Source organism: Mesoplodon densirostris, chromosome 11, assembly GCF_025265405.1.
Source record: "Mesoplodon densirostris isolate mMesDen1 chromosome 11, mMesDen1 primary haplotype, whole genome shotgun sequence".
NCBI lineage: Eukaryota > Metazoa > Chordata > Mammalia > Artiodactyla > Ziphiidae > Mesoplodon > Mesoplodon densirostris.
Window position 1 is genome coordinate 60,879,541 of NC_082671.1, and position 20,276 is coordinate 60,899,816.

General features: G+C 64.8%; 1 protein-coding gene across 3 annotated transcripts; it reads right to left on the bottom strand.

The window, feature by feature from the left end:
* Nucleotides 1-11,673: 11,673 nt before the first annotated feature.
* Nucleotides 11,674-19,898, bottom strand: CRELD2 (cysteine rich with EGF like domains 2). 3 transcript variants are annotated; one of them, XM_060113500.1, is made up of 10 exons: nucleotides 19,640-19,898; nucleotides 19,279-19,361; nucleotides 18,608-18,718; nucleotides 18,209-18,300; nucleotides 17,405-17,581; nucleotides 15,932-16,027; nucleotides 14,885-14,968; nucleotides 13,777-13,872; nucleotides 13,208-13,354; nucleotides 11,674-11,941 (listed from the first exon to the last, which is right to left on the bottom strand). In XM_060113500.1, exons 1-10 carry the CDS (start codon nucleotides 19,760-19,762, stop codon nucleotides 11,892-11,894), a joined length of 1,059 nt encoding a protein of 352 aa, XP_059969483.1. In that variant the 5' UTR covers nucleotides 19,763-19,898; the 3' UTR covers nucleotides 11,674-11,891. The 3 variants fall into 3 exon arrangements, with proteins under 3 accessions (XP_059969483.1, XP_059969485.1, XP_059969484.1); XM_060113502.1 differs by lacking the exon at nucleotides 17,405-17,581; XM_060113501.1 differs by lacking the exon at nucleotides 11,674-11,941 and having other exon boundaries at nucleotides 13,232-13,354; nucleotides 14,841-14,968.
* Nucleotides 19,899-20,276: the final 378 nt, after the last annotated feature.

The window sequence follows — 20,276 nt, forward strand, 5'->3', positions numbered from 1 at the left end:
GGTCAGAGATCCTGGTGCCCAAGGAGGCCCGGTCTCTCCAGGGCGCTCAGCGAGGAACACAGCCAAGCTGCCCAACAGCAGCAGGTGAGCAGGGCGGCCACCTTGTTGGAGGTGGCAGGCCCTGACCGGCAGGAGGTGGGGCTGCTTTCACCCCCGCCCCAGTGTGACCACCAAGGCCAGACCCCTCAGGGACGGAGGCTTGGGTCAGGGAGGAGTCACTGGCCGGAAGGTCCCAAAGGAGGGATCCTCGTTAATGGAGAAAACCTTCCGTCCCTGACACACCTGTTGGTGCTTCCCCGAAGACCTGGGGCAGGAAGGGGGCAGGGGCTGAGGGCTGCAGGTAGGGAGGCCCTGGAAGGTCAGGGTGGCCATGGGCTACGTGCCCTTCCAGCCACACTGCCCCTACCCACTCACCAGCCCCCAGGTGGCTGCCGCTTCAGGGGCTCTGCTCTGGGTGTGGGGCTTCAGGGCAGGTACCTGAGGGTGATTTTTAGGGAAAGTGATTTTCAGGAAAAGCATTCAAAACTGCCAAGGTTGTTCACAGGGCTCCCCTGCATCCACATCTCCCTGGGCCCCCAGGGCCTGAGCCTGGTGGGCGGCGGATGCCTGGGCCCCACGCAGGGGCAGTGCCCTCCCCACCTCCCCTCCCACTGCGGCAGCCGGCCCAGACTCCGGTGAGGCCGATTCCAGGTCTGGGGGCTCTGGTGGGTGATGATGGGCCCTCCCATCACCCATCCCTCGGCCCAGGGCAGAGGAGCCTCCAGAGGGCTGCCCCACACCCCTCGGAGCCCAGCCTGGGTCCAGCCGCCCCGGGCAGGACTCAAGCCTGATGGCCGCCCAGCACAAGGCCCGCTGAGTCCTCAGAAGCTACAGGAGCAGCACTGGGGCCACGTCTCCTCTGCTGCTTGGGAGTGTGACCTGGGGCTGGGACAGGGGTCAGCAGCGAGCAGCTTCGGAGGCTGGACGGCCAACCCATCACTCTCACTCACTCAGTCATTCAATAAGTAGCTCTTTCCCGAGAGCCCAGTTCAGGACCACGGTCAGGTCGTGGATGGGTGGGGCAGTGGCTGGACAGACAGGTGGGTTTATTCATTTATTCACCATTGAATGAAACTTTCTGGAGCACCTATGGGTCTGCAAAACTGCAGATGGCTGGATGGATGGAGAGATGGGCACATGGACATATGGACACGTGGATATAATGGACACACAGACATATAAATGGACAGACACACGGACACATAAATTCCCTGGCTTGGGGTTCCAGCCGAGGCATCCCCAAAGCAGTCACCTGAAGCCAGTCCCCTGGTGTCCGCTTTTCCCCACGTGGCATCAGCTGGCTAAGGTGTCACCTCTGGGGGGCCTCAGCACTCCCATGGAGGACATGGCCACGGCAGCATGCAGAGGTCTGGGCGCAGGGACCACGACGCTGGACCCAGGACACGGGCAACAGGTCCAGACTGAAGCCTCCACCTTGAACCTGGCCCTCTGACCCAAAGCGTGGAGCCCTCATTCCAGGCGGGGTTTTCGCAGCAGCGCCCCCGCCCAGCCCCGCACTATGCAGGACCCCCCGAACCTCGGTCGGATCACGGCCCCCCTGCGCTCCCACCACACAGGGGAGAAGCCAAGTCCTCCGAGACCCGCCCCCATAGGACCCCCTCCTCCCGCCAGCTCTTCCTGACGCTCTGCTCTCGCCATCCTGGCCTCTAACTCACAGGCCACGTTGCCGGGGTCTATTTTGTCCCCTCCCCCACCCACTGTCCCATATTCATGTGCCCCCCCACCTCTGCCAGGTCTCCTGGCACCCAGCACCCCCCGGAGACCAAGGTGGGCAGCAGAGGGATGGTGAGTGAGGGGCAGGAGTCTCCAGGAGAGACCCTCGGCCCCTGGACGCCCAGCTGTCTTCTGTGCCCAAACTGTCCCTCAGCCCTGATCATGCCAGGGCCAGAGCTGAGCCGAGAGCCACGTGGACAGTGGTGTCGGGGGAACTCTTACCTGTCTGCTTACCCCTGCGGGCTTTTGGGCAGCCCCTCCGAGCCCCTGCAGGGGTTGTTCCTGAGGGGACGAGGGATGTCGCTGGTGTTCAGCTGCCCGTGGGCCTGGGAGGGTCACTGTCCAGGCCTCAGTCCCCACCCCGCCGGTTCAGGGCCTGGCATGAACTGGCTCAGCACCCTTCTTTCAATGGTTGAACAAAAGGAAGAACAATGGAAAACGCCAGAACGGCTTGGGTGGGGGTCCAAACACCGTCCCACCAGCAGCCTGAGGACAAGGCAGCATCAGGACGAGGGAGGGGCAGGGGTTGACCGCCAGGCCCGGACAGATCCCGGCTTGGGGCTGCCTCCCCAGTCCAGGACCCTCCCCCTCTGGACACCATCGCCTCTTGCCCACCCTCAGGGACACAGGTGGGCATGTGGACAGCGGAAAGGACAGGTGGGCAGGGGATGGCACGAGGGCTATCAGGCACCTGCGTGAAGGCTAGGATCCCAGGGCCTGCCCAGCTTCCCACGGACTCGACGTCCCTTCTCCCTGACTCCCCTGGACACCCACTCCACAGGACTGCGGTCACAGACAGGGCACGAAGCAGGCAGGCGAGCCCTGGGCCAGGGAGGGCTGGTGCCATGCTGGGTCAGGGGTGGGGAACGCTCACCCTGCCACAGTGCTGGCCTGGCTCCCGCCCTGCGCCAGGCACCCTGTGGCACTTCACAGCTGTGCGGGGCTGGGAGACTCACACAGGCCAGCTCGGGCCAGTGCCCGCGGGGTGGGCTGCAGGGTGAGCCAGCTGCACCTCCCCCGCTCCTCCAGCAGATGTGCATCAGAGGTGGGGGGAGGGGTGGGTGCAGCTGCGGTGTCCTGCACATGGGGACGTGGTGACTCTGCTGATGATCGGTGCCTGTGCGTCTACGCCTGTGCGTGTGTATGTGAGAACACGTGTGTGGATACATGTGGCCGCATGTGTGTGGGTGTGCTCGTGTGAGTGCACACTTGCCCGTGCTATGGGGGGTCCAGCTCGTGAGCAGTGTGTGAACCATGGGCTGGACGTTGGCCTGGGTAGCTGCGACATGGTGACCTTTGACCCCAAGACCTACAGGGCCCCTGGGCAGGGAGTGGCAGTGCGTGGAGGCAGGAGACCTTAGGCTGACTCATCCTCCCCCTCAGCCCCCTCCTCCCCGACCCTCCTCCCCCACGTACTGCCGGTACTGTCCTTCTCTGTGCCCCTTGGGTCTGAGGTCCAAGGATGCCCTCGGGGGCTCCCCTGGTGGCTGTGACCTAACAGAGGCCCCACTCCCACGTGTGTTTCCTGGCTTGTGGCAGCTTGCAGCGTGGGGCTGACCTGAGGGTTTCCCCATGGGTCTCTGGCTCCAGGGCGGCAGCACCCAGAGGGCCTGGCGGGGCCTGCTGTGCCCCCAGCTCTGCTGGAAGCCGGGCACCCAGGGGTGTTTCTCGGGTGTCCGTCCCTGTGCGGCCAGGGTGAACCGTGCAGGAGACAGGTGACCTCCCCGACTACGGGCTGAGATGACAGCAGATTTGCCCCAAAGCTGGAAGCCTGGGCCTCCAGCTCAGAGGGACATATAGACAAGTAGATGGACAGACAGGCAGCTGGTGACGGGCAGAAGCTGCTGAGAATTGGCGGAAGCCGGGCGGGTGGCCGGCGGGTGGCCCGACGGGTCCTGGAAATCCTCGCTTCCTGTTTTTCCAACAAAGGGCCTCTGTCCCGCGGGGAGGCTGCTGGCCAGCAGCAGCGGACGTGCCTTTTCCGTAAACAGGGTTGTTTCCTTTCTCCTCGTGGCACAGGAACAGCGGTCTCCAAGCCCCCCATCCCAGCCACGGGCACGACCAGCCACAGATCCTGTAGGGGAGACGGTCCTGGGACAGGGGCCACCCTGCCACTGTGCAAATGAGGGTCGTGGCTTGACCGGCTTTGATGAGGCCCCCAGAACAAGCAGGGGACAGGAATTCAGTGGTGCCTGCCCCCGGGACAGGTGGGAGGCCAGAGCAGCCTGGGGTCCATGAGAGCCAGAGTCAGGGTGGGCAGGGGCTGTGCTGAGCCTAGGCCCCCTTGGGATTTGGCAGGGCGCTGTGACCCTCAGGGCCTGACCCAGCAGCCCTGGGAGCAGAAAGGCAGGGCTAAGTCCTCACGGGAGCTGGGTCTCCTGAGAGGGAGCAGCAGGGGCCTGGACTGGCCTGCAGGTGGCTCTCCCTCCAGGCTGGCTGGGAGAGCTGCCCCTGGGTGCTCAGCCAGGTGGACACCACCATGGTGCCTGCTCCCCAAATGCGAAAGCTCAAGGTCAGAGAGGGCCTCTGACATGCCCAAGCCCCTGAGTATGGCCCTCGGGAGCAGACCGGGTGTGCTTGCCTCCCCGAGAAGGAAGGCCAGGGCAGGCCCTGCAGGGGAAGGGCCGGAACGCCGGCTCCAGGCCCCTTGGCCGGGTGACCTCAGGGGGTCACCGACATGGGGACAGAAACAACACCCCCTGGCTGACCCTGGCTCGGGGAGGAATCCTGAGAGGTGCAGGGCAGCCTCAGCCAGGCGGCGTGAGCGGCCTCCGTGTCCTGGCCGTGCAGCCGGCCAGGAGTCAGTGCCCGGGCACGCGGCCGAGGGGGCCCGTGTGCAGGCGTGTGTGGGTGATTGTGTGCACCCAGGCGGCAGGCGCCTGGACTGGCTTGTGTGAGGGGCTGGTGGGGGCTATTTATAGTGGCTCCGCTGACGAGAGGCGCTATTAATAGTGAGGGTGGAGGGTGAATGGACAATATGCCTCTGGGTGGGGTGGTGGGCGGGCGCCATTCTCTGCCCGAGACACCCGGGGCTGGTACCCCGGCGGCTGGACAAGGGCCACTGTTATCCAGTCAGCAGCTGAGCCGGGGCCTGCGGTTCACCTGGGGCAGCAGGCTCGGGGGGGCCCAGGCTGGTGCTCCCCGCCCTGCTCTCCCTCCTTCACCCCAAGGAGAGACGTGCTGATGCTGGGGAGTGTGAGATGGGAGGGGCAGGGCTAGAAGGGACCCCAGATGGAGGAGGGGTGCCTAGATGGGCCCCCGCACCTGGCGTCAGGTGGCAACACGGGAGAGGGTGGAGGAGGGGCCGCAGGGGGCTGGAGCCCTAAGCCCCAGCACTGTGCTCTGTCACCTCATTTCTAGTCCACGACCGGAAGTGGCTTTGACACAGGGTCCCCGCTGACCTCGCAGGTCAACCCCGCCTCCAGCAGGGAGCAGTACATGGGGGCAGGGCAGCAGACCACACCAAGGGATGGGGGGCCGCTGCTCATCCCCGGGTCTGCCCGACTGAGCTTCATTTTCTTTGACTGTTTTCTGAAACCACAAAGGGATACTCAGCTCCTGGTAAAAAGGTCAGACCTGACCCCAGAAAGGGTGCAGCATGGAGTGGGGCTGCCCGCGGGCCTTCACTTGGATCCCCACTCTCCAGCTTCACGGGGCGGGGGCTGCTCCCCTCCTCTCCGGGAGCCCAGTCGGAGGTTCCCCGAGGCGCCCATCGGGAGGGTGGGCTGTGGTCCAGGGGCCCAGGGGCCGGCCGTAGCTTCCCGGGGAGAGAAAGCTGTGCGGGCGCAGGCCCTGCTGAGACTAGCCATGGCGCGGCCCCCTCCCTCCCCAAGGCAGGGCCTGACCTGAGGTCCTGGAGGACACGGGGGACGGAAGGGGAATAGACCCTCAGTGCCTGGGACGGGATCTCTACGCCCCGAGAGCCAGTACGGGTCCGCGGCGCTCATCAGGCCCGAGCCCCTGGGCCCCGCCGGTTCCTTCCGGGGCTGAGACCCCGCGCCGCCGCCCCCACCGGCGGACGCGGGGACGGATCTGCCGGGCCGCTCACCCTCGACCTCACATCTCATTCACCCGCCTGCTTCCGCCCGGCCTGTTTCTTTCGGGAACCCCCCCACCCGCGATGACGTCAAGAGGGGCACGAGCATCCCGCCCGCGGCCACCTGGCGCCAAGCGCTTTCCAAGAAGGTCGCGGCCCACCGCGCACGCGCCGTGCCTACGTCCCCGAAACCTCGGGCTTTACCGTCGGCGTCAACACCCCTGCATCACTACAGCTCCGGGAAGGGGAAAGGGGGCTCCCAGGGCCCGGACGCGCGGGCGGGGCGCGGGCGGACCCCCGCCTTTCCGGCCGCCCCACCCCGGACGCGACGCGCGGGACGATCGCGCCCCTCCCCCGACCTCTCCGGCCCCACCAACCCTCCCCCGCGCCCCGCGGCCCCTCCCGCGGCCGAAGCCAGGCCGACGCTTTCGGCGCCGCCCCCTTCCCGGCACGGCCGCGCCCCGCTTCCCGCCCGCGGGCCGAGCCCTTCCCCGCCCCGCGGCAGCTCCTGCTCTGCGAGGGCGGACAGAGGGTTAGGGGGTTAGGGGGACAAGGCATCGACGGGTCGGGCCTGGAGGGAGGCGGGGAGGGGGGCTGGGGGAGGGGTGCCCCTGTCCGCGCCCTCTTAGGCGCCGGGTCTCCCGAAGGGCTGAGCTGCCCAGAGGGTCCCCTGCCCCCTCGCGCCCAAGTCCGGAGCCGGGACACTGAAGCCCACGGGCCGCCCCTCTGTAAGAAGGTGGGCGCCCCGCACTGCACACGCCCCGTCAGGCCGGTGGTGTGGAGCCAGCCAGCCTGGCGTCTGGGATGATCCCAGCCACAATGAGGGCTTTGAGGACCCTGAACTGGGAGGGAACGTGTGGCCTGAACAGCAGCCTGTCCCCAAAGAGGCCCAAGGCTGGTCCCACACAGCGCTGGAACGGAGCCGTCTGCCCCCATGGCTGCCCCCAGCACCGAGGCCTTCTGTGCTACCCGCCCTCTACCCCTGCCCATGATTCCAGTGCCCACTCCGCATAGTCCCCAATGTGCCCACATCCCAGGGCTCGTCGGGCTGGCTGTGGATCTACCGAGAGCGACAGTGCCACCAGGCCCTGACCCCGGTCATCCCACTTCACAGCCGCCCTATCTCAAGTGGTGGGCTGGAGCCCCTCCCCACCCCTAGGCCTGCCTGTCTGCAAGACCCTGACCCCGGGGATGAAGAGCAGAGTCAGGAGAGCCCAGCAGTACCTGCGGGGCTAGAGGGCAGAGCCAGCGGGGTCTGGGAAGGCAGCTGGGGTAAACATCTGTGAGCCAGAGCCGTGGCTGACAAGGCCCCAGGAGCCAGCCCTGTTCCAGGCCCCCGGCAGGTGGGCAGTGAGCAGCCCAGGAAGGGTCACCCACAGAGGCTGGCCCTGGGCTGGGGCACCTCAGGGAGCCGGTGTAGTGGAGTTGGGGAGGGGCAGCCCCCCACTTCCACTGTGGGCCTCACACAGGGACACAGGCGTGAGAAGGGGAGCAGTCTCTAGGCAGGTGCCAGGGTTTGGGGCCTGGCGATGGGGCGGCGGGGGGGGGAAGGTAAGGCCTGTGCCCAGCTGCTGGGACCTCGCCCTCGGGCGCGGGACGGGTGTGAGGCCCGGCGGACGCAGCCATCCGGAGCGGGGAGAGGCAGCCTGCCCGGGCTGCCGCGGGCCCTGCTGCCAGTGGGAGAGGCTGTCACAGGATGGAGGGTGACGGGGGTGGTGGCGCCTGGTCGTCAGGGGCAGGTGCGTGCAGCTCCCGTGAGCAGCAGGGCTGGAGCTGGGCCAAGGGCCCGAGGCGCCTGGGGTTGTGGTTGACAGAACACTGTGTTCCCGGGGACTGGACTGGCGGCCGAGGAGGAGAAGCCACGGGTGCGTGACCAGGAGGCCCTCGTGAAAGGTCGTGACCCCTTGCCCCGTTTCCAGGCCCGAGGCAGGCTTCAGACCCAGAACCCCCACTGAAGGGCAGGCTGGGTCCCCAGTAGGCGGAGTCTGCCACACCCGCACACCTACCCCCGCCCTTCCCTGGACCCGGTAACTGAGCACGGGGAGGAGAGATGCCGAGCATTTGAGGACTGCTAGACACGGGTGACGCTGGTACCTGGAGGCCCAAAGCGTCCTCATGGCCCCCCAGGCTACGGGGACTCTCCAGCCCACAGTCACCTGGACCGGCTGCCCATCCTCCCCATCAACAGACCCGTGCTAAGCAGGCCAGGTGACCAGGAAGTGGCGAACACACTGGGGCCTTTGTAGGTCACGTGCGCTCTAGGGAGAGGTGGGCCCCGCGCAGCTGCAGAGGCCTGGGGCCCCCCAAAGCAAGGTGCGTGCCACCATGAAGGAGGACGCACAGGTCTGGAGGCTTCGGGTTCTGGAGCAGTGCGTCCGGGCTTGGGCTCTGCTCTAATACCCGGGGCCCCTAACGGCCCCCAGCTGGACGGGGCACAGAGCAGGAGGGCTGCAGCGCAGTGTCCCTGCCGCTGCATTTAACCCCATCCCGGGGGCAGAGGTGTGGGTGGGTGAAGGGGAGGCCCTCCATGCGACCCCGGGGGCCAGAGCGGCAGGCGGTCTGCGGGCCATGGCTCCCCCCGGGGAGAGGGGGCATCTGGCCACGGGCTGCGGCCGTTGTCTCCCCTGAGGCCGACACTTGGGGCTGGGTGTCCTGGGCTTTGGAGGGTGTTGAGCAGCATCCCTGGTCTCTACCCACTTGAGCCAGAAACCCCGTTACCCCCTTGAGACGAGTGTCCCCAAACATTGCCTGTGTCCGCGGCGCCACCCATTGAGAACCGCTGGCTTCCAAAGCGTTTGATCCTGTGACACAGGATCCCATGTCAGATCAAGGGACCCACTTTACAGCAAAGCCGGGACAGGGCTAGGCTGGGACCATGGGCACTCAGGCACCACGCTTCCAGAAGTTCCTAAGCCACGGGGTGCACAACAGCCTGCTGAAGACCAGGTGGACGGCCATCCTCTGTGGGGAGGGAAGCCACCCCAGGACCTGCGTATGGTACACACCTGGGCCCAGGTGCCAAGGGCGAGTGGGAGCAGCCCTGGGAATCTGGGCCTCCGGGGTCCACAGAGCCGAGGTCCTGGCTCCCCCAAGGCCTGTGGCAGAGTGCCCCTGCTGGGGTGCCAGGAACCTTGTGCAGGGCCCAGTGGGCGAGCAGAAGTGCCACCGGGGCAGGGTCTTTGACCCTGACTGGCAGGACGGCAGGCTGTCCGGCTTGGAGGACGGCATTGCGCGCCGTGACCCTGAGGAGGTGTGCGGAGGGGTCCCTGCAGTGTGGGACCGTGGAGGGTGCTGTGACTCACTGCCCCAGCAGCCCCATCCCTTCCCGTCCCGGGGCAGCACCCAAAGTGGGATGAGGGAGCAGAGGCGCGGCCCTTGCTGGAACCGGGTCACTCCAGCGGCCAGGGGTCCGGGCTCCCGGGGCGGGGGGGCCTCTGAGGCCCCAGTGTGACTTTCCGGTTCTGTCCCAGCCCCGCCCCAGCCCCGCTTCCTTCTACTCCCGGGACCTCCTGGCCCAGGGCTAGCACCCCACCCCCGGGCCGTCCAGACCGAGGGGCCCGGGGGTGGTCCCACAGCGCCACCTGCTGGCTGCACCTGCCCCTCTGGCCCCAGAAAGCTGAGACTGGGGGTGTTCCACCATTGACTCCAGACCTCCGGCTCAGAGGGGGCCAGGATCCCCTGCTGGGTGCAGAGACACGGCCCTGGGGAGCGGTGGGGGCTCACAGAGGGGTGCAACGTGGGCAAGGGGCTAGGGCCGACCTCTGAGGGTGACAGCTGAGCAGAGACCCCCCTGGAGGGAGGGAGCAGTAGGAGCAGGGGCCTCCCACATGTTCCCAGCAGGAGGGACAGCAGTGCAAAGGCCCTGGGGTGGGACCGTGCACGGTGCTTTCAAGGATCCAGGTCAGCCTGACTTGTGCTGCCCTAGTGAGGCAGGAGCAGGGTGGGGGGGCCTGAGTGTGGGTCCCAGAGCAGAACGACGTGAGGGCCAAGGGACCCCCCAGGGCTGTGGCCACAGCTGCTGTCGGCACAGAGGTGCCCAGTGGCCTCATCCCTCTCCAGGCCACCCAAGGCCAGTAGTGCCCATATAGTGCCAATAGCGCCCAATAGTGGAGGTGGTCTACCAGCAGGAAGGCAGCGTAGGGGCCGGGTAGGGGACCTCTCGGGCTCCATGGGCCAGTGTAGTGGTCGCGGGGGAGCCAGCTGCAGGGCTCAGGCCGGGGTCCAGCTTTCGAGTGTCCAAAGCAGCGGGGCCCACCCCCTCCCCACTGCCAAGTGACTGGCCCCCTCAGGACACCTACTGATGCCACTTGTAGGGAGGAGGGGGCAATGGCACCCACAGAGCTACGGTGGGGGGAGGGCAGCCACCCAGGTGACCCCACCGTGTGTGGGGAGACAGTGCCACCCAGGGACCGTGAGCTCGGTCCCAGGGCCTGCAGTGAGGACGGGGGCCACCCGGTTCCAGCTGGAGATGGGGTCAGTTCCCCAGTGCAGTCACAAGGCCCCACCCGCGGGATGGCTTTGGCACCTGAGCCTGGGCCCCGCGTGCAGGACCTGAGCTGGGCAGGGACCACCCTGGCCTGGAGCTGCCCCCGCCCCCCAGCCCCCCAGCTGACAGGGAAGGCTTCCCCTCTCTCCCTCTTCTGGGAGCCTTCTAGCTGCACCTCCCCGAGGCACCCCAGGCCAGAGGCCTCCCTCTCCTCGTCCACCCACTGGTCAGCACCTCCACCGGCACCCGGCCACACCCACCCGACATCCATCCGCAGGGCCCCAGCCCACACGGCTTCCTGGAAGCCCCCAAACTGCAGGCTCCCCAGGGACCCCCGTCCCCTCACCTCCGCCTGGCCCCTCGCTACCCTCCACATGCAGCCGTCACCCCCATCACCCCCTGCTGGTGGCCGCACCCTCCCATGTGCCCTGCCCCTCGGCCTGCACCGCCGTGTCCGTCTCCAAGAGGACTGTGTGTCAGCTTCATGACTGGCCATCCCCCAGTGTGGACTCCCCCAGGCCTGGGCCAGACAACAGCAGCCCCCAACCTGTGCTGCTCATTGGCCTTGCTGAGCCCACTGGACTCCACGCCCCCTCTAGGGATTCGGGCCCCCCCCCCAGGCCTGGGACTGGAAGCTCCACCTCCCCCATGGCAGACGAGAGACAGGGGAGAGCCTGAGGTGCGCTGGGGTGTGGCCAGCGCCTGCGGCCCTTGGGTGCTGTGGTCGCCCCTTCCCAGCAGGGACCCCTGGGGCAGAGTCCCACCTGCAGGTGCCCTATCCCAGTGCCCAGGTGAGAGGGCCCAGCTTGGGCTCGGAGAGCATAGGTGCAGCAAGGGGACAGGTGGATGGTCACTGGTGCCAGGACGGTGGGAGACGTTTACAGGGATGGCGTGAGGCCTGGTGGCGGGGACAGGAGGCCAGAGGGGCTGGTGGAGCGTGAGCGAGGGGAGTGTGGGGGGGTGGACACTGGGCATTCACTGGGGGGCAGCCCTGGGGGGCTGGAGCAGAAGCCGTGGTCTGACTGCCACACGGACTGGTGGGAATGGGCTGGGCTGGGCTTCGGGGGGTCCATGCAGCCTTCTTCCCACGTGACAACCTGGCCCTGGGGTTCACAACTGACATTTTCTCCAGCTTAGCCCCCAGGGTCCCTGGCGACCCTCACTCTGGCGGCCCACAGGTAGGGCCCTGAAACTCACCCAGTTAAGGTTCTGATGGTGCTTGCAAGCCTGGGGTGGGGGTGGGAGCCCCTTGGGGACAGCCCGGCTGTGCTGCCTCGAAAACCCCCACAGGCCTGGGGGCTCCAGCAGGACGGGGCAAACTCCGTTCTAAAGGTCCACACGCTTCCAACGAGACAAACGCACACCTGTTGTCTGCCCAACTACCTTCAGTGGCCAATTTTATTATAAAGAACGATATCAAAATATACAAATCTGTTTAAGAACAACCAGTAAATGCAGCTTTAAGGGTCAAATAAGCATCAGCCATTTCAATGAAAGCAGCTTCCCCTGGAGCAACGGTGTGACATGAAGGGCCACATCCAGGACGACAGTCTGAATAATTTAAAGGGCGGGTGTGACTTCTGACGTGGATGCACATCATAAATCTTCATGGGACGGCGGCTGTGTTGGGCTTGCTTCTGTGACTTCTGTCAGAAAACAAACAGATCGGTCCGTAAAATCCTAGCACGAAAGGTCCTGAGGACGCGGCCACGAGGCTGGCGCTGGGGCTGTGGTAACGCGTGGACAGGCTGCCCATGGCCGTGGGGTGGCGCCAGGCTCCCTCTGGATGCAGCAGCCCCAAGTACCCCACGGCCGGGGTGTCCCGACAGCACCCCAGAGCCGCCACACCACTATGGGAGAGACGGGCGATGGGAGCCAGTGAGGTGCCCCCAGAACCAGCTGGGACGAGACAACAGCCTGCATGACGTGTGGGGACATAGGGTGCGTGGCTGCGGCCCCTCCGCGGCCCTCATTGACCGTCAGGCCCCTCGGTTCCTACAGGCTGTCTACATGTGGATTAGCTTCTCTTTATCCTGCCGGGACCCAGGGAGCTTCTGGAGCCTGAGCCAAGTCTTACTGCTTTGGGAAAACTCTCAGCCATTGTCTTTTTTAACGTGGCTTCTTTCACGTTCTCCGCGTTGTTCTAGAACTTGTATGAGGCGACTGTGGGAAGAACTGTGTCCCCCGCAAAAGACAGGCTGGCATCCTAATCCTCGGTGCCTGTGAACGTGACCCTACTTGGAAATAGGGTCCCTGCAGGTGAGCAGGTTAAGAGCAGCTCACTGGGGTGGGCCCTGACCCAATGGCTGGCGTCCCTATAAGTAGAGGGAACTTTGGACACAGGCTCCAGGGAGAAGGCCATTTGACAAACAGAGGCAGAGGCTGGAGGGACGCAGCTGCCAGCCCAGGAACGCCAAGAGTGACAGCCACCAGAGCCAGAAGAGGCAGGAAGGATGCTCCCTGACAGGCTTCAGGGGGAGGCAGCCCTGCCGACACCTTGATCTCAGACATCCAGCCCCCAGGACTGGGAGACAACGCGCCTCTGGGGTTGAAGCCGCCGGGTCTGTGGCGCTTTGTCACGGCTCCCAGGAGCCCCCGTGGAGCCGTCTGCCCCTCCCACCACCTCCCTGCACGTCTGTCTCGGCCGGACCCGGGGGCTGCTCGGCTGGCGGCCCATCTGCTGACTTTCCTTTGCGTCTCCCTCCCTCCATAGAAGAGGGAGCCCCCCGGGGCTTCGTCCCCATAGAGGACTTTACGCCTGTACGCACTTATCTTCCAGGAACCCCAGCTCCCATCATCCCAGGGCCACTTTTTGTGTAAATTTCTTAACTTGGGGACAGGTGGCAGCGCACCCAGGCCCCGCAGCCGAAGGCAGAGGGCAGAGGGCGGCCGTGGGACGAGCGGTCACTCACCGGCCCCCGCCGGCCCCGTCTGCACACAGACGTCCTCGGCCTCCTCGAAGCCCTCGGGGCACACGCAGACGAAGCTCCCGGGCGTGTTGTAGCAGTTTTCGTTCCTCCTCAGACAGGGCTTTTCCGCCAGCGAGCACTCGTCAATGTCTAAATTAAAACATCCCCTGACTAGGTGACTTCGTTCCGCAAACATGCACGTCGGGGATCAAGGGATTGGCACGTCGTGATTCACTCACACACAAAAAGCGCAGAGATGGAACCATCCCATTAGAGAAAGGAGACAGAGGGGAGGATTTAACAGGAGCCCCAGAGCCAGGCCGTCAGGGGCGGGAAGAAGAGACGGTCCAGGCAAACGTGAGGGCGGGAGCCCGGTGGTTCTCCAGCCGGGTTCCAGCCGGGCTTGACTATCGAGGTGGACGTCCAGCCGGAGCCCGCAGGCCCTCACTCGGCCCCCACCCCCATGGGCGTGTGAGAATCGGAGTCTGCAGCCCAGGGTCCCGTCCCCACCAGCACGCATGGCCTCTGGGAAGGTTCCCGCCCCCGAGTTGAACACAGATGTGCCCGCTGACCTGTGCACTGGCCACTCTCTTTCGAGTAGCCGGGGAGGCACTCTTTACACTGTCCAGGACCCTTCCCCGTGCAGCCCACGCAGGTAGAATCACATTCTGGAAACAAGAGGGGAGGGAAATGACGACATGAGACCCCTGTCCTGTGGGCAAAACGCGACCTGAAACCACACACGAGATGGCGGAGGCTCTGCGGCCGGGAGAGCCCAGTGTCCCCATCCTGGGGGTGGCGGGGAGCAGACAGCGTGCGCTTGAGGCAAAGTGCGGACTTGCTGTGATTGACCGACTGACCATTGGCACCGTGTCGCTAAGGGACCTCGGTGCAGGCTGGGCTGCGGGAGCAGCACTGACGGGGCCCCTCCATGACCTCTGTCGCGTGAAGGGTGGGGGACGGCATCTTTTCTCAGACAAAACCCGCCTCCAGCTGTGACACTGCTGACTCACCAGCTAGGAGCTTGGTGCCAACGACAGCAGAGAACCTGTGATGCTTTGGGGGCGTCTCATTGAAGCTGTGTGTCCACAAACATGGGGACAGGACGGTATGGCCATGGACACGGTGAGGGGGCGCGGGGGGGGGAAGGCGAGAAATCGGCACCACCTTTCAACCTTTCGGGGGGGAGGGTGGCCCTAAAATCCACATTCCCTTGAACTGACCAACTTGGAAACTCATCCAAAGAAAATAATGAAGAATGTGAAAAGCTTTACCTACAGGGGTCTTCAAAGTTTGTAACTGTGGGAAACCGTGTATGACAAATATTCAATGATACAGATTGTTGAAGAAAACTGAAATAACAGCATGCTCCAAAAAAATTAACACGGTGTACAGAAATGTGACGTGCAAAGGCGGTCACAATACCGTTGAATGAAAAACAAACAGGTAACGAGGTGCCGCTCAGATCGACAGGCTTGCCAGGGGCCCCTCCCCAGGGAGTGGATGGTTGTCACCTTTTTTCAACTTATCTGAATTTTCTGATTCTTCTTCAGGAAACATCTATCACTTGTGTTGCTGTCTTAAATGTTTTAAGCAGGCAGAGTGTACAGGGGTCGTGCCGACAAACCACAAACACCTGGGGGGACGAGGCGGGTGGAGCCGCAGGCCGGAGGCGCTCACCCTGGCACGCGAAGGAGCCGCTGACGTTCTCGCAGTACTGCTGCTCCTCGCAGGGGGGCGGCTCTGCCGTGCATTCGTCCACATCTGGAGAGGATGGCACAGCTGTGGGCGGCAGCCGCGCCCTGACCACTGGCCAGAGGGGCCGCCGTGGGGAGACACACAGTCAGTCATCCTCGGGGGCCTCCGTGTGCAGGTGGGACCAGCGGCTGACCCGGGAGTGCTTCCCTGGGGCCTCGGTGAAGCTCCAAGGTGGGGCTGGGGGTGCACCACCCTCCCCACTCAATTTGGGACGTGAGGCCCCCGACTTGCCTGCGGCTGAGCAGCTGTGAGGATGAGACCAAAACCAAGGCCCTGGCGGGAGGACGGCAGCCCGGCGGCCACCCACCCCCCGCCCCGCTGCCCTCGCCAGCACCGGGGCCTGCGCGGACTCGGGCAGGGCCGAGGTGCTGGCGGCCGGGCTGTAGGGCAGCATTCACGGGCTGCAGCTCGAGGAGAAGACACCCCGGGAACAGGCGGGGCCCCAGCTGGCCGGGCACAGTGGACAGGGAGAGCCACACGCCACGGCTAGGGCCTCCAGACTGAGGGGCCATGCAGAGTCCACCACAGTCAGAGGCTGCCCACGCCCTGCAGTGAGCACTTGCCGGCCAGAGCCCTCCACCCCACATCTGTCTCTGTTATGAAACCAGGGCCCGAGGACACACGATTGGGCCTAAGTCCCAGGCTTCCCTCCCGGGCCCTGAGCCAACAGGACCACCGGGGCCACCTGATGGCAAGGACGAGAGACAGGGGCCACCTTCCCAGCCCAGAGTCCAGGCCACAGAGGGTTCACGTGCAGCAACCAGCCCACAGGCAAGATCGCACGTGGGCAAGCCCAGCCTCCACGCTGTGACCCGTTAAAATACAGCCTGGAACGTCAGAGGCTCCTTCCCCACGAGTCAGAAGGGGGCAGAGAGCAGGAGTGGGGTGTCCTGAGGGTAGCTGGGGGCTGCGCAGACACCACGAGAGAGTGGGGGGAAGGGGTCGGGGAGGGCAGCCCGCCAGCCTCACCTACGCAGGCGTCGTCCTCCCGCGCCCAGCCCACTTCGCACTGGCTGCAGTCTCTGTTGGTAGGGCCCGTGCACGTCTTGCAGGACTCGTCACAGGCTGGAAGGCAGAGGTGGGACGGCCGTCAGTACGTGGGGATCCCGTCTCAGGAGTGAACTCGATGCAAAGGGCGTTTTGGAAATTAGGAGCTGACATTCATAGGGTGAAAACAAAAACCGCAAAGCAGCAAAAAATCCCAGAGGAGCAAGATAAGTTCAACAACAGAGAAACCTGCTCGTGTGATTCACAGCATCCCTGGACTTAACGAGAGAAGAGAACACACGGGGATTTCCACGCCCAGGGGTGATAAAATTCTTAGCAAACGAGGACTCCAGAGGAATTGCTCGTAACCTGGCAGAGGTAGCCTCCCAAATGCTGGAGCCCACACCCAGCTGGGTGTGTGCATGCCGCCCGCCAACACGCGTGGACGTTCTGGGCCCGGGAAAGGCCTGGGGGTAGGAATCGGAGGGGCTGGCCTCCCAGGCACCCAGCACATTCTCCACGGGGATGCCCTAGGGAGCGCAGCCTCACCGCCAGCCCTGATGGGAGAATTCAACACAACTGCTGACGCCCAAAAGGTCTTCCTGTACATCAGTGACAACCAACGAGAAAACACATCGAGACAAGGTGCCACTCGTGGCTTCCTCCCTGGATTTACACATCTACACCCCGTCAGAGGACGCCATCCTGGGCTGAAGCAGGCTCATGAGCAGGGCATGGGCCTCCCCAACCAGAAGGGAGAAGCGTGCCCATCACAGCTGGGAAGGCTCCATCCGTGCAACCCCACGGGCCCATGTCAGAACTCACCGGGGGGGGGGCCCAGAACAAAGGCCAGGGCACCTTTGAAGACCCATGTGGGAGAGCCCACGTTACCCGACACCAGGGTGACCAAGACGGCGTGTCCTCTACACGGGGACCTGGGGCCAGGAGGTCACAATGCGTGGCCTCCGCTGTCCTGGTTCTCACCTGGGCCACCTCCCCACCCTGCTGGTGCCCTGACATGGCCAGACTCGGCCCTGCCTCTGCTCACTCCGAGACCCTAAGCCTGAATGACAGTGGGGACACCAGCCTCTGATCCCCGAGTTGTGCCCAAGGACACCCGAGCCTCCTGCTGTGACAGCCGCGGGGAGAGCAAGCTCGGGCCAGGCACTCCAGGTGCAGGTCCGGGGCCCCGGGACCAGCGCGGATGTCACGGAGCTGGAGGTGCCACACTGTCCACCCTCCGAGCCCTTCTCCAGAAGGACATCGGGGGTAAGCAACTCACACTTCCTTCTTGGGGCTTGTTTGCGGACAGGAAGCAAGACCATCCCCGGCTGCTGGTCCTGTCACGTCCCTTCTTACATCGTACAAGGGCCCGCGCCTTCCCCCTCAGCTCCCAGAAGCCTGGGTCAGCGGTCACCGGGTCCCCCTCCCGTCTACACAGGCAGCTCCGGGTACCTGAGCAGATGCTGTGCGTCTCGTTCCTCAGTGAGTTGAAGTAGCCGTCCATGCAGTCGGCGCACAGCGGTCCCCGGTACCCCAGGTGGCACTGGCACGACCCGTCGCCCTGTCTGCTGCCGTCTCCGCTGCAGTGGCCGTTCCCACTGCAGGGCCGCTCGGACCCACCCTGGCACGCTGCGGGGACCCCGAGCCCGCTCAGAGCGCACCCCGCGACACATTCCTAAAAACAGCTCTCTGCGTCTCGCTGAAACCCCAGCCCTGCTTCACCCCTTCTGTCTGGGAACATAGGAGCCCCACACTGGCGAGGTGTCTGGAGGAGGTGTCGGCTTGCCTCACCCAGGAAACGGGGCCAAGGATGGGACAGTGAGGACCCGCGCTGTGACGCCACACCAGCGGGACAGGCAGGGGCAGCCTCGGCCAGAGTGGGGCCTGAGCGCCAGGATCGTGCCCTTTGCCCAGTTGATCCACATGAACGATTTGGTGACACCTAGGCGGCAGCCATGGCTTCACTCAGTCTCTTCAACCCCGGAGGCTGGACGCCCCTGGCCCCGGCCTCTCTTTGCTGCTTATGGGCCACCTCCCCACACCCAGAGGGCAACACCCAGGTGGGCGACCAGGGGTTCTGTGGAGCCCTGAATTAGGAGCATACTTGGGACCAGATACCCAGAGGCGAAGATCCCTGCAGCTGGGAGGAGGCTGCACAGGGCCCACATTCCCACCCGAGCTCCTGCCCAGCCGGGAATCATGACAGGGTTAACCGGAACCACACAGGACGTTCACGAGTCCCCGCGGAAAACTTACCCAGGCAGTCTGGCCCGTAAGTTCCCGGAGCACAGCAAACTTTCAGTGTTTTCACACAAAACCATTCAAATAAGTCAGGATACTTCTTCTTCCTGAGGATTTTTAAAAGTGTTCAATAAATCTCACGCGGCAGATTTCCTCAAGACAAAAACACAGTTGAACATGTAACGTGCTTCTGAGTATCGTGGGATCTGGGAGACGAGGGTCTGGGTGCCAAAAGACTCTTGCAGCTGACACCCTCGTCTGGATGGTCACACTTTGGTGATAAAGGATGGGAACACGGGTACGGAAGAAAACAGGTGTGTGGAAACCCCTACGATTTTTGTAGCTTGTTAAACCTGACATCACTTCAAAAGCCAGGAGTCGCTGGCACTGGTCCCCAGGGATGCAGGCACTCACAGCCGCAGCCACCAGGTTTCCAGGAGCCCCTCGTGCTCCTCCAGCAGCTGGTTGCACTCGAAGTCGCTGGTTCCACACAGGCCCTCCATGATCTCCAGCAGGCGGACCTCGCTGAAACACAAGGCTGTCAGCACGGCGAGGCGGGGGCAAGGGGCACCTCAGTGGTCAGCGTCCATTCCCCAGGGATGTCCCGAGGCCCCACCTGCTGCCAAGCCACGACTACAGTGGCACTTCAGTGAAAAAAGGCCCTCAGCAAACACCCAACTGGGGCCGGGGGTAGTCAGTGCCAGGCAGAGAACTAACCGTGGAGGGTGGGGCTGGTCAGGGAGGCCTGTCCGTCCTCACGGTGGGACTTTGGGTGTGGGGTGTGCCAGGGGAAGCCCTGCAATGGGGCCGGAGGAGGCCGGAGCTCGGTGGGGGGGAGGGCAGGAGGGATATACTCCACCTATGTTTTTAAGAAACCACCGTGTCTGCCGAGTGGAGGGCGAATGGGACAAGTGTGCAAGCCAAAAGGCCAGCCAGGAGCCAGTGCACCAGCCCCAGGCAAGGACAGGTGACAAGCCCCAAGAGACGCTCTGTGTCTGTCAACGCCGCTCTGTGTCCGTCAACACTTCCAGGAACACGTCAGGCACCAAAGGCAGGCGCTGGGCCAGTAAGAGCAGGGCGCCCACCTGAATTCATACTTGGACAGCGTCTTTTCCTCCCAAGCCGTGTTTCCACCCCCAAAGTTCTTCTTTGCTGTGTCCACCATTCCCTGCGGGGAGACGGCCGCACAGGGCTCAGCACTGCTGCCTCACCCCGTCCATGGTGAGGTGACCGGTCTATGGTGGAATGACCCCAGATCCATGGTGGGATGACCCCGTCCATGGTGGGGCAACCCTGGGTCCCTGGTGTGGTGACCACAGTTCACGGAGGGGGTAACCCCAGTAGACGGCGGGACAACCCTAGTCCATGGTGGGGTGACCCTGGTCCATGGCGGGGCGACCCCGGCCAGACCCCTGGCCTCGTGTCCCCGCGGGGTGATCGGCCCACCTGGTTGAACTTGTCTACCAGCTCCCGGCATCGCTTGCAGGGCGTCGGCTTCTTGGTGGCCTCGCCGGGCGACAGCAGCATCAGAAGCAGCAGCCCCAGCACGGCCGGGGCCGGCGGGCGCATGGCGGGCCGACGTGGATAGCGCTGCGGAACGCGGCCGCACGGGTACTGGCCGAGGTCCAGGGGGAACCGGCCGAGCGCTCCGGCCTCCGGCCGCCCACCGGCTCCGAAGCGGCGACCGTTCCCGGGGCTACTTGACGGCGCCGGCCGGGGCCCCGCCCCGCGCCAGCCCTCGCATCGCTATTGGTCGGCTGGGCTCGCCCCGTCCTCATGTGGCCCAATCCAGGCTCGCCACGAGAGGCGACCAATAGGAAGGCCCCGGGTCAGCGTCCAGCCGGGAGGGTTGGACACAGGGGGCGTGGAGATCCGAGCCCGCCCCTCGCGCCGGCCTCTCGCTTGCACCGCCCGCGGAGGCCATCTTTACTCCGGGCAGAGAGGGCGCCCGCCGCGACGGCAGCCGGGGTTTAGTGGCCATGTTAGGTTCGGGCAAGGGCGTCGCCTCTATTCTCGGTTTCCGCCGCCCGACTTCCGGCTGAGGGCAACCGAGGCGGACCCGCTTCGAGGGACCGTGCCGTGG